We start from the raw sequence: 13,830 nt of genomic DNA, 5'->3' as shown, positions 1-13,830 counted from the left end.
GTCTGCATCTCCTGAATCGGAGGTTGCTGCTGCTAGTAATAGTAACAAGAATAGAAAAATATATAAAATAGTGGCTCTCCCTGGCATCACTATTTGCTCAGCTTTCTGGAGGTGATATCATCTCAGTTTGTACAGGAGAATCATGTGACATCTTTCTATATGATATATGTGTTTGTAGAGAGCTCTCCTAGGAGGTGGAGGTAGACTTAACACAGGTAATAGGGTGGGTTTTTTTTCTCTCTAACATGCTTTTTCACTTCCCTTTCCTTCCTTCACTTGCTGTCCATTTCATTTGATTATTTTCCTGTAAAACTACCTGCTTTTCTCTTAGCTTCCAGCAAGGATATGTGAGCAGATTTGTTCCATCATCTTAGAGACTAGACCCTGTGTGTGGTGGAAGAGAATTCCCCTGTATCCTAACCTCTGAGTTGAGGCAGCTCTCTCTGTGTGAGGTCTGGAGCAGTCCAAAGGTGACCTTGTCCCTTCCCGTGCTTGAAACCCTTCATTATGTTTCCTGTGCTCTCAGGTTATGGACCACAATGTGCATGATCTGGCTCTTGATTCCCTCAGACTCTTTCATGCCAGTTTGCCTTTTGCTCTGGGATTGAGCCGTATTGGCTGGCTTTCAATTCCTCCCAGGCTCCGTGGATCCTGACCACAGGTCCTTTCCACCTGCTGTTCTCCACCCCCTAAAAAACACAGTAGATGTAAGGCTTGTGAATATAAACCATCTCTTGCTAGGTCTTCTGTATTTTGTGTGGTATTGTGATACTAGGGGGTGGTTAAGTTTTACCATAAGCAGTCACATTTCCTATTTCAACAAATTAGGCATGTTTGCTAGTTTTCCCCCTTGTTTAGAGAAAAAGATTGGCAAAGGCAGGAGAAACATGAACCCTAAATTCTTACATGGGAAAAAGAGAAGAAATCAGGAAGAGAAACCCCTATGTTTTTAGGCAATAAAAGAGCACTATGTGATGAGATTGTTGGATTACCTTTGTACAATGGGATACTACTCAGCAGTAAAAAGAAACAAACTCTTGATTTGCACAACATAGGTGAATTGCAAAAAAATTGTGCCAAGTCAAAGAAGTCAGAAATAAAAGGGCACATACTGTGTGATTCCATTTATATGGAATTATAGAATATGCAAATTAATCTGTAGGATAAGAAAGCAGATTCAGTATTTGCCTGAGGCTGGACTGGGTGAAGGGATGGAATTCAAAGGACAAGGAAACTTCTGAGGGTGATGGAAATGTTCATTAGCTTGATTGTGGTGTTGATTTTATGGAGAGATACAGAAGTTAAAACTCATAAATTGACATGTACAGTTTATTATACATTAGTTACACTGTCATAAAGCTGTTAAAAACCTATTTATTGAGCATATCCTCTGGTTCTGGGGCCTATTTGGGCTCTGGGAACACAGGAATCAGCAAGAACAGACACAGTCCCTGCCCTCAGGGAGCTTAGAGTATAATGAGGAGGGAGACATGATTGAAATCATTACCCTCATCAATGGACAATTCCAGCTATGATGATGCTATGTGAACATGTCTTGGGGATATTTGACCTGGTCCAGGAAGGCCTTCCTGAAAAAGTGAAGGCAGTGAAACGTAGAAACTCAGAGTTGGGAGGAGACTGCAGGTCATCTGGTTTAACCCTTATCAACCCTGCAAATTAGGGGCACCTGGGTGGCTCAGTCAGTTGTGTCCAACTCTTGGTTTTGGCTCAGGTCATGATCTCAGGGTCATGAGATCGAGCCCCCCATTGGGCACTGTGCTCAGTGAGGAGTCTGCTTGTCCCTCTCCCTCCCCCTCTGGCTCCCCCTCTGCCAGTCTGCTTTCGTGTGCATGCTCTCTCTCAAATAAATTAATTAAAAACAAACCCAGCAAATTAAACCTGTTTCAAACATTATCAACAAGAGTTTATGTAGCATGGGTTGATGCTGTACCATCGTGATGTGCTAGAACTAAATTAAAACTAGAGATGTTTGACTTCAAGTATAACTTGGTTTATAGGTTTTAGCTTCGTGAGGCTTGTGGCTGAGGGAAGGTTTTTGATCAACATTCCACCTTCCTGTGGGTCATGAACACTCAGGCTTGAGAAGATGGAATAATCACCCCTGTTGATGTGGCACGTTTGTGGTTTGCTGGAGAGGCACATAGCATAGCCCATGTTCAGACCTCATCTTGATAATGTGTGTGCTCCCAACAGGGAGAAGATGAATCCGTCACCCTGAAATCCTGCACCCGGCGGAAAACAGACTCTATCGAGAAGAGGTTTTGCTTTGACGTAGAAGCAGTAGACAGGTGAGTAGCTGTCACACTTTGCTCAGGAACAGATATTACTAAATTTGGATTTTTTACCTTTTCCATTCAGTCGGGGCTTTTCTGTCCTCGATCTCACCCTACCCCTCCTTTTCCAGATACTCAGTTTGGAATAGACCTCAGGCCAGTTGCTGGTCTGCAAGGATCAGCATAGTTTCTCCCCTCTTGTAGGTTCAGTGATGAGCCTCTGGTTTGGTTTGCTTTAACATTAGGGCTTTCCTGAGAAGTAATGTGTGTTATCTTAGGAGGTTGAGTAGATGTTTAAAGAAAACTGCTTAGCATGATTATATGAACTATTTGAGATTTTTTACTTTAAAAATATTTAATTTTTTAAATTTAAAAATTGGTCCAAAAGGAATGGGGTAAAGTGAAGGATGGAACAAGTTGTACTCATTTAAAAAAAGATAGCTTTTAGTTGTAGCATTTCACCTACCACTGTGTGTATGCACCAGGAAAGACAGCAAACCACTTGTAAAATCACTTTTTGCAGAGGGAGCTGCGTGTTGTAGTCCTCAATATTTATGGAGTCTCATTAAGTTGTACCATTTCATGGTGTTAAGCTAGTTTGACAACATTCCAATTCTTTGAAACACTGTACTTGGCAACAGGTTAATACCTTGAGTGAAAGCCACATGTTAAGTGTATTTGTGCTGTCTGTTCAAGATCAGCAGTGCCAGCATTAAAGATCCTTAAATCTCAGGATGATTCTCCTATAATGCCATTTCTCCCTTTATTCCAACACACACACACACACACACACACACACACACACACACACACACACCGCTTTGTGAAGTCAATACTTCTGCCTTTCTGGGACATTGACTTAGGGCTACTTTTTCCTGATTCTAGAAGATGGAGAGACTGAGTGCCTTCTGGGGTGTTGGCAGGTTTGGAATGCCTTCTTGTGCCCTGATGTTTCCCTGCACTGTGACTACTGGAGGCTGCTCGAGCTCCTGTAGGGGGAGCATGCCCTGCTTTAATCAGGAATTCATGGAAACTACCTCATCTCTTCAGCACTTAGTCATTATACCTTGGACTCTCAAGTTAGGCAGTCAGGGTCTAAATTTGGACTTTGCTGCTTCGTAGCCATGTGACTTTCAGCTATGACTACTTAATCTCTCAGGGCCTCGATTTCCTTATCTGGAAAATGGAGATAGTAATAGTACCTAGTTCCTAGAATTCTAAGGATTCAAGGAGATAATGCATGTAAAATGCTTGGCAGGGTGGCAAATAATAAATGCTTAGCAAGTGTTAGCTGTTACTTGTTAATTAGCTTGTCCTGCACGTTCACCAGACTTGATTATTTTGTAAGGTTAGACTCTAAATGATGAGAAGTAAGCATAGTTTGTAAAGAAAAGAGAATACCCCAGTTCTTGACCATGTTTGGGGGTGTGGGAGGGTAATAGGGAAGGGGTGCATGAGGACATAGGTTGAACTAAGGTAGCATAGGGGAATTGCAAAATGTCTGCCTCACACCAAAATTGGTTATTCTTGGTTTTAAACAAATCCTAACTCAGGATGCTTTAAGTACCTGTATGCGTCTCTGTTCTCAGTATGGAATCTAAGGGAATTCATATTGTTGGCATCCATGAAAGAGGTGGAGAAGACGTGTATGTTTAAAAGCAGAGTTAGTTGTTTGATGCTTGTCAACTGTTTTCTAGAGACTATTGTCTCTTTGTATGGTTATTTGGAAGAAGGTGTGCCTCACATTGCAGCTGTCCCTTATTTGAAAACCAGTTCGGAGATGATTTCTGAAGCTGAATCGTTTCCTGTTTTCTTCCTCAGAAGTTTTCCCAGAAGTTTTAAGAGAGTTGCTTTTGAGGCAATTAAAACTCAACGTGGTGCCTCCGTCTCATTTCCACCTTGCAAATACTTCCTACCATCTTTCCCCTTGATTATATCCTTGAAAGCTTTGCAAGTCCCAATTATAAGCTGAGAGCTTATAGAATGTGTCACATGGAACATACTGAGTGGGTTTGGGAAGTGGGTTTCTCCTAAGTTGCTCTCTCTGGTTCCCTGGGGGTGACACAGAGGGGTTTCAGTAGGGGTTCAGAAAGAGGCTGCTAAATTTCCTCTTGGTAAGCAGGAAGTGAGTAGCCAGTTCTGTTGTATTGCTTGTATTTTAAATTTTCTGTATATTGTGGTGTTGGGACACCTTAAAAACCTTTCTATCTGGGGAGAGACTGCCCCTTCCAGAGCTACTAATTCTTAGAGATCAAAGGGCACAGCCTGGAGGGTGCCATTGACATGCAAATTAACCAACCCAGAACCAGACCTCCTCCACCAGGCCCTTAATCCCCAGGAGGCAATATTCCTCTGCTTTAATCATCTGAGGTCCAGGCACCAGGCGAGGAGGGCCACTCCTATAGCTTAGAACCCCCTGAAATTATTCAAACTAGCCAATAAACTGTTGACCCTGCCCTGCTTTGCCTTTCCCTTGGAAACTCCAATAAGAGCCACCACCTAGGCTCTCCCATCACTTCTGCTACTCTAACAAGTAGCCCCATGGGTGCTGGCTCTTTTCCACATGGCCCTGTTAGGTATGCCATGTGTGCATCCTGTTTCTAGGACCTGGGAGTTTAAGAAACTTTGTTTTCTGAGCATGAGCGTCTTCTGTGTCTCCTGTCACCTAAAATAACACAGAACATGTACGAAACACTTCTCTGTTTTTTATATAGGTCATTATCTTTGATCTCAAAGACTAGGTTACAGTTGGGCAGCATTTTTCCTTATCTGTCTCCTGTTTTGACTTAGTGTCTTTCTGCATTTTTCTTACCATCCAGGAAGGGACTAAGGAGAGAAGGAAAAGCATTTCCATGGGTTCATTGGCAACATTCCCGGGAACTCTGCCCAGAGTCCTCTCCTCTGGAAGATTCCTACACCTTGGTTTTTCTCCAGTGTGCTTTAGCAAGGAATTGATTCCTGTGGCCTTTCCAACCTGTGCCTTACTCAGATTTCTCAGCTGTACCTGAATGGCTAGAGAGGTAGAGGGACAAAATGCAAGTGTAGCACCTAGGAAATGTGGAAATAAAAGAGGAAATGGTTATATTTATAAATGTTTATGTAGTGGCTATTAATGTTTTACTCTGTTAAGGTATACATACATGCTAAAGTAGTATTTTTTGACTTAGAATATATGACATGGTGGGTTTTTAGGGTTATTCTGAATACTTACATCTTTTAGATTTAGTGCTGATATTTTATGTTATTTTTTTTTTTAATTTTTTTATTGTTATGTTAATCCCCATACATTACATCATTAGTTTTAGATATAGTGTTCCATGATTCATTGTTTGTGCATAACACCCAGTGCTCCATGCAGAACGTGCCCTCCTCAATACCCATCACCAGGCTAACCCATCCTCCCAACCCCCTCCCCTCTAGAACCCTCAGTTTGTTTTTCAGAGTCCATTGTCTCTCATGGTTCTTCTCCCCCTCCGATTTCCCCCCCTTCATTCTTCCCCTCCTGCTACATTCTTCTTCTTCTTTTTTTCTTTCTTAACATATATTGCATTATTTGTTTCAGAGGTACAGATCTGAGATTCAACAGTCTTGCACAATTCACAGCGCTTACCAGAACACATACCCTCCCCAGTGTCCATCACCCAGTCACCCCATCCCTCCCACCCCACCCCCCACTCCAGCAACCCTGAGTTTGTTTCCTGAGATTAAGAATTCCTCATATCGGTGAGGTCATATGATACATGTCTTTCTCTGTTTGACTTATTTCGCTCAGCATAATACCCTCCAGTTCCATCCACGTCGTTGCAAATGGCAAGATCTTATTCCTTTTGATGGCTGCATAATATTCCATTGTATATATATACCACATCTTCTTTATCCATTCATCTGTTGATGGACATCTTGGCTCTTTCCACAGTTTGGCTATTGTGGACATTGCTGCTATAAACATCGGGGTGCACGTAGCCTTTCGGGTCCCTACTTTTGTATCTTTGGGGTAAATACCCAGTAGTGCAATAGCTGGATCATATGGTAGCTCTATTTTCAACTTTTTGAGGAACCTCCATACTGTTTTCCAGAGTGGCTGCACCAGCTTGCATTCCCACCAACAGTGTAGGAGGGTTCCCCTTTCTCCGCATCCTCGCCAACATCTGTCATTTCCTGACTTGTTAATTTTAGCCATTCTGACTGGTGTGAGGTGGTATCTCATTGAGGTTTTGATTTGGATTTCCCTGATGCCGAGCGATATTGAACACTTTTTCATGTGTCTGTTGGCCATTTGGATGTCTTCTTTGGAAAAATGTCTGTTCATGTCTTCTGCCCATTTCTTGATTGGATTCTTTGTTCTTTTGGTGTTGAGTTTGATGAGTTCTTTATAGATTTTGGATACTAGCCCTTTATCTGATATGTCATTTGCAAATATCTTCTCCCATTCTGTCAGTTGTCTTTTGGTTTTCTTGACTGTTTCCTTTGCTTTGCAAAAGCTTTTTATCTTGATGAAGTCCCAATAGTTCATTTTTGCCCTTGCTTCCCTTGCCTTTGGCGATGTTTCTAGGAAGAAGTTGCTGCGGCTGAGGTCGAAGAGGTTGCTGCCTGTGTTCTCCTTTAGGATTTTGATGGACTCCTGTCTCACATTGAGGTCTTTCAACCATTTGGAGTCTATTTTTGTGTGTGGTGTAAGGAAATGGTCCAGTTTCATTCTTCTGCATGTGGCTGTCCAATTTTCCCAACACCATTTGTTGAAGAGACTGTCTTTTTTCCATTGGACATTCTTTCCTGCTTTGTCAAAGATTAGTTGACCATAGAGTTGAGGGTCCATTTCTGGGCTCTCTATTCTGTTCCATTGATCTATGTGTCTGTTTTTGTGCCAGTACCATACTGTCTTGATGATGACAGCTTTGTAGTAGAGCTGGAAGTCCGGAATTGTGATGCCGCCAGCTTTGCTTTTCTTTTTCAACATTCCTCTGGCTATGCGGGGTCTTTTCTGGTTCCATACAAATTTTAGGATTATTTGTTCCATTTCTTTGAAGAAAGTGGATGGTATTTTGATGGGGATTGCATTGAATGTGTAGATTGCTCTAGGTAGGATTGACATCTTCACAATATTTGTTCTTCCAATCCATGAGCATGGAACGTTTTTCCATTTCTTTGTGTCTTCCTCAGTTTCTTTCATGAGTATTTTATAGTTTTCTGAGTACAGATCCTTTGCCTCTTTGGTTAGATTTATTCCTAGGTATCTTATGGTTTTGGGTGCAATTGTAAATGGGATCGACTCCTTAATTTCTCTTTCTTCTGACTTGTTGTTGGTGTATAGGAATGCCACTGACTTCTGTGCATTGATTTTATATCCTGCCACTTTACTGAATTCCTGTATGAGTTCTAGCAATTTTGGGGTGGAGTCTTTGGGATTTTCCACATAAAGTATCATATCATCTGCAAAGAGTGAGAGTTTGACTTCTTCTTTGCCGATTTGGATGCCTTTGATTTCTTTTTGTTGTCTGATTGCTGTGGCTAGGACTTCCAATACTATGTTGAATAGCAGTGGTGATAGTGGACATCCCTGCCGCGTTCCTGACCTTAGGGGGAAAGCTCTCAGTTTTTCCCCATTGAGAATGATATTTGCTGTAGGTTTTTCATAGATGGCTTTTATGATATTGAGGTATGTACCCTCTATCCCTATACTCTGAAGAGTTTTGATCAAGAAAGGATGCTGTACTTTGTCAAATGCTTTTTCTGCGTCTATTGAGAGGATCATATGATTCTTGTTCTTTCTTTTGTTAATGTATTGTATCACGTTGATTGATTTGCGGATGTTGAACCAACCTTGCAGCCCAGGGATAAATCCCACTTGGTCGTGGTGAATAATCCTTTTAATGTACTGTTGGATCCTATTGGCTAGTATTTTGGTGAGAATTTTTGCATCCATGTTCATCAGGGATATTGGTCTGTAATTCTCCTTTTTGATGGGGTCTTTGTCTGGTTTTGGGATCAAGGTAATGCTGGCCTCATAAAATGAGTTTGGAAGTTTTCCTTCCATTTCTATTTTTTGGAACAGTTTCAGAAGGATAGGTATTAATTCTTCTTGAAATGTTTGGTAGAATTCCCCTGGGAAGCCATCTGGCCCTGGGCTTTTGTGTTTTGGGAGATTTTTGATGACTGCTTCTATTTCCTTAGTGGTTATAGGTCTGTTCAGGTGTTCTATTTCTTCCTGGTTCAGTTTTGGTAGTTGATACATCTCTAGGAATGCATCCATTACTTCCAGGTTATCTAATTTGCTGGCATAGAGTTGCTCATAATATGTTCTTATAATTGTTTGTATTTCTTTGGTGTTGGTTGTGATTTCTCCTCTTTCATTCATGATTTTGTTGATTTGGGTCATTTCTCTTTTCTTTTTGATAAGTCTGGCCAGGGGCTTATCAATCTTGTTAATTCTTTCAAAGAACCAGCTCCTAGTTTCGTTGATCTGTTCTACTGTTCTTTTGGTTTCTATTTCATTGATTTCTGCTCTGATCTTTATTATTTCTCTTCTCCTGCTGGGTTTAGGCTTTATTTGCTGTTCTTTCTCCAGCTCCTTTAGGTGTAGGGTTAGGTTGTGTACTTGAGACCTTTCTTGTTTCTTGAGAAAGGCTTGTATTGCTATATACTTTCCTCTTAGGACTGCCTTTGCTGTATCCCAAAGATTTTGAATAGTTGTGTTTTCATTTTCATTGGTTTCCATGAATTTTTTTAATTCTTCTTTAATTTCCTGGTTGACCCATTCATTCTTCAGTAGGATGCTCTTTAGCCTCCATGTATTTGAGTTCTTTCCGACTTTCCTCTTGTGATTGAGTTCTAGTTTCAAAGCATTGTGGTCTGAAAATAGGCAGGGAATGATCCCAATCTTCTGGTACCGGTTGAGACCTGATTTATGACCTAGGATGTGATCTATTCTGGAGAATGTTCCATGGGCACTAGAGAAGAATGTGTATTCCGTTGCTTTGGGATGGAATGTTCTGAATATGTCTGCGAAGTCCATTTGGTCCAGTGTGTCATTTAAAGTCTTTATTTCCTTGTTGATCTTTTGCTTAGACGATCTGTCCATTTCAGTGAGGGGGGGGTGTTAAAGTCCCCCACTATTATTGTATTGTTGTCGATGTGTTTCTTTGCTTTTGTTATTAATTGCCTTATATAATTGGCTGCTCCCATGTTAGGGGCATAGATATTTACAGTTGTTAGATCTTCTTGTTGGATAGACCCTTTAAGTATGATATAGTGTCCTTCCTCATCTCTTATTACAGTCTTTGGTTTAAAATCTAATTTGTCTGATATAAGGATTGCCACCCCAGCTTTCTTTTGGTGTCCATTAGCATGGTAAATGGTTTTCCACCCCCTCACTTTCAATCTGGGGGTGTCTTTGGGTCTAAAATGAGTCTCTTGCAGACAGCATATCGATGGGTCTTGTTTTTTAATCCAATCTGATAGCCTGTGTCTTTTGATTGGGGCATTTAGCCCATTTACATTCAGGGTAACTATTGAAAGATAGGAATTCAGTGCTATTGTATTGCCTGTAAAGTGACTGTTACTGTATATTGTTTGTGTTCCTTTCTGGTCTATGTTGCTTTTAGGCTCTCTCTTTGCTTAGAGGACCCCTTTCAAGATTTCTTGTAGGGCTGGTTTCGTGTTTGCAAATTCCTTTAGTTTTTGTTTGTCCTGGAAGCTTTTTATCTCTCCTTCAATTTTCAATGACAGCCTAGCTGGATATAGTATTCTTGGCTGCATATTTTTCTCATTTAGTGCTCTGAATATGTCCTGCCAGTCCTTTCTGGCCTGCCAGGTCTCTGTGGATAAGTCTGTTGCCAATCTAATGTTTCTACCATTGTAGGTTACATATCTCTTCTCCCGAGCTGCTTTCAGGATTTTCTCTTTGTCTCTGAGACTCGTAAGTTTTACTATTAGATGTCGGGGTGTTGACCTATTTTTATTGATTTTGAGAGGGGTTCTCTGTGCTTCCTGGATTTTGATGCCTGTTTCCTTCCCCAAATTAGGGAAGTTCTCTGCTATAATTTGCTCCATTATACCTTCTGCCCCTCTCTCTCTTTCTTCTTCTTCTGGGATCCCAATTATTCTAATGTTGTTTCGTCTTATGGTATCGTTTATCTCTCGAATTCTGCCCTCGTGATCCAGTAGTTGTTTATCTCTCTTTTTCTCAGCTTCTTTATTTTCCATCATTTGGTCTTCTATCTCACTGATTCTTTCTTCTGCCTCATTTATCCTAGCAGTTAGCGCCCCCATATTTGATTGCACCTCATTGATAGCCTTTTTGATTTCTACTTGGTTAGATTTTAGTTCTTTTACTTCTCCAGAAAGGGTTTCTCTAATAACTTCCATGTTTTTTTCAAGCCCAGCTAGTATCTTTAAAGTGATGATTCTGAACTCTAGATCTGACATCGTACTAATGTCCGTATTGAGTAGGTCCCTGGCAGTCGGTACTACCTCTTGTTCTTTTTGTTGAGGTGATTTTTTCCGTCTTGTCATTTTGTGCAGAGGAGAATAGATTAATGAGAGAACAAAATGCTAGCAGGGTAACAACGTCCCCAGAAAATATACTCTAAACAAATCAGAAAAGACCTGAAGCAGTGGGAAAAGAAAGGGAAAGAGAGAAAAAAGAAAAGGAAAGAAAAAAAGAAAAAAGAAAAAGATAAAAATAAAAACAAACAAAAGCAGAACAAAACAAAACAAAACAAAAACAGAATGTGATCAAATATGATCAGGCTGGATTATAGATCAGTGCCACACACTAGATTTTGGGTGTATTTTGGTCTGTTAAAAGAAAGTCCCTCCCAAAATTTTAAAGAAAGAAAAACTTGTATATGTACAAAAATAAGGGTTGATATGATGAAGGGATGGAATATGACTGTAAAGATGGAAATTATAAAAAATTTTTTTAAAAAAGGATTTGATAAGTTGTTTGAAAAAAGAAAGAAGAGGATTAAAAAAAAAAAAAAAAGAAAAAAGGGAGAGAATGTGATCAGGCAGGGGAGTAGAAAAAAACCATACACTAGAGATTTAGATTATATTTTGATCTGTTAGAAGAAACTATCTCAAGATTTTAAAGAGAGAACAACTTATATATATATGCCAAAAATACGGGTAACTACTATGAAGGGATAGAATATGACTTTAAAAATGAAAAATAAAAATGTTTTTTTTTTAAAAAAGGGATTGATAAGATGTTGGTTGAAAAAGGGAAAAAGAAAAATTCAAAAAAAAAGAAAAAAGGAAAAAAGAAAAAAAGTTAAAAAAAAAAATAATTAACTTTGAAAGACTAAAGAATCATGGTAAAAAAGCCATGAATTCTATGTGCAGTATTCCCCTAGCGCTGGAGTTCTGCCGTTCTCATTGATCGGTAAACTTGGTCTTGGCTGGCTGTTCTCGCTGATCTTCTGGGGGAGGGGCCTGTTGCCGTGGTTCCCAAATGTCTTTGCCGGAGGCAAAATTGCCCCGCCCTTGCCGTTCCGGGCTAAGTAATCTGCTCGGGTTTGCTCTCCGGAGCTTTCGTTCCCTGCAAGCTTTCCGTACAGCTTTGGAGGCGGAGAGTGAAAATGGCGGCCTCCCAGTCTCCGCCCCGGCGGAGCCGAGAACTCGGGGTCCCGCTCCTCAGCGAGCCCCCAGAGAAAAGCGGTCAGTCACTCCCGTCTCCCCGGTCTCCGGCCACACTCCGCGCTCACTCGGCCTGTGACCGCGCCTTTCTATCTGGCACCCGACCCCGGGTGGAGTCTCCAAACCCAGCAGATCCCCGCGGTGCGCTCCCGCACCTCTCCTCCCGGGGGAAGAAGGTGAGTCTCCCCGGATCTGCCGCTTGTTGGGTCCCTGCTGGAGGAGCAGTGGCCCGACTGTGCCGCGGATCACGGTTTATAGCAACCCCGAGCTGCGAGCCCGCGCCTGGGCTCCGTCTCTGCAGCCGGCTTCCCTGCTCCGATACCTGGGAGCTCTGCCGCACTCAGGCACCCCCGGTCTTTCTGTGACCCCGAGGGTCCTGAGACCACACTGACCCGCGAGGGTTCCACCCCCCACTTCGCCACCAGAGTGACGTCCCTCGGCAGAGCAGACTTCTAAAAGTTCCGATTTTGTGCTCTGCTGCTCTATCACTTGCCAGAAGCGGCCGACGGAGGCCCCTCCCCCGCCGTCTATCCTCCCGAATATCGCCTCGGATTCACTTCTCCGCACGTCCTACCTTCCAGAAAGTGGTCGCTTTTCTGTTCAGAGAGTTGTTGCTATTCTTTTCTTCGATCTCCTGTTGAGTTTGTAGGTGTTCAGAATGGTTTGATCCCTATCCAGCTGAATTCCTGAGAGGAGACGAAATCCAGGTCTCCTACTCCTCCGCCATCTTGCTCCGCCCCCCCCTATTTTATGTTATTTTTTAACAGAGGCTATAGCCTTTAGGAAGTGATATTCCAGCAGGTCAGTATTTTTGAGTTGATTACATCGGCATGTCTTACTGTGTAGTGAGAACCACCTGCACTCAGCATCCACAGGGGTGCTTGTTAGAACTACAGCTTCTTGGCCCTGCCCCAGACCTACACAGTCCATCTGACTTTCCTGGAGGGAGACTCTGAAGTTCACTTTTGGAACAGGCTCTTCATTTGTCTTTTATTCTCACTAATAATTGGTGCATTAAACACCATGCCTATCACAATACAGATTTTTCAGAGTATAAAAATGTTTTCTTATTAAAAACATTGTAACAAGGAACAACAGTAAAACAAACTCAAAAAACTGAGGCTTCTTTAGGAAGGAGCTTAGTTCTTAACTCACATGGAGAAGAGTATAGCTAGTAGAAAAGGTGATTTCCAACCTCTGATAACAGATGACCAGGAAAAAAGCAACAGCAGAAACCATCGTAAAACTCACTTAAGTTAAAGGTGGAGGAGGGGTGAGGGAAGCAGCAGTAAGAGAACACTTTCTAGAAGCTGAAAGCTGTTCATACATTCTCATGTTATCTTCACTACAGTCCAAGGAGGATTGTGCTCCAATTAATCCACGTTACTGGTGAGGAATCTGTCGTTCAGAGGTGTGAGTCTTCCCCCGGGCTCAGGAGGGATTTGAACTGAGGTGCATGGGCGCTCACCACAGGGCACCTTGCTGCCTCAAAACTGAGGATATGTTAGAAACGTTTCCAGCGTTAAGCCCAGCGCTGTCGGTACTTGGGTTTCAGAGATACCACTGAGTGTTCAGCTTGCTGGATGTGAAATCTGAGAAGTGCTTTCTCACTGTAATCACTTGCACGTGGCATCATAAACAAATGGATGAACTAACGCTGCAAACTAGCTTCTGTTCTTATATTTACTGCCTTGTGACTTCCAGAAAATCCTCACATGGCTAACAGTTTAAAGAGGCAGTGCAGATAGAGCACAGACGCCAGGCACGTCGCATACAGGTGTCCCATGAATGCTATTTTTGGCAGGTACACCTCTTCTCCCTTTTATTTTTAAGGTGACACTCATTTCTGTTTCTCTAGGGAGACTAGCATGAGTCAGAAAGCAACAGTGTCATTTATCAG

General features: G+C 41.8%; 1 protein-coding gene across 10 annotated transcripts in view; it reads left to right on the top strand.

Moving 5' to 3' along the window:
- The window catches only part of ARHGAP26 (Rho GTPase activating protein 26), a 431,053-nt gene that overhangs the window by 137,168 nt on the left and 280,055 nt on the right, over positions 1–13,830 (top strand). For all 10 annotated transcript variants that reach the window (XR_013445819.1, XR_013445818.1, XR_013445821.1 and 7 more), the window contains one exon: positions 2,215–2,309. Coding sequence is in view for 6 of the 10 variants with exons in the window: in XM_078067363.1 (XP_077923489.1) it covers positions 2,215–2,309 (95 nt within the window). In the remaining 4 variants the exon portion in view is untranslated. The remainder of the gene's footprint in view (positions 1–2,214; positions 2,310–13,830) is intronic.

The sequence above is a fragment of the Halichoerus grypus genome, chromosome 2, assembly GCF_964656455.1.
Source record: "Halichoerus grypus chromosome 2, mHalGry1.hap1.1, whole genome shotgun sequence".
Taxonomy (NCBI): domain Eukaryota; kingdom Metazoa; phylum Chordata; class Mammalia; order Carnivora; family Phocidae; genus Halichoerus; species Halichoerus grypus.
The sequence above is the reverse complement of the archived record's forward strand: the minus strand, read 5'-3'. Positions and strand labels throughout refer to the sequence as shown.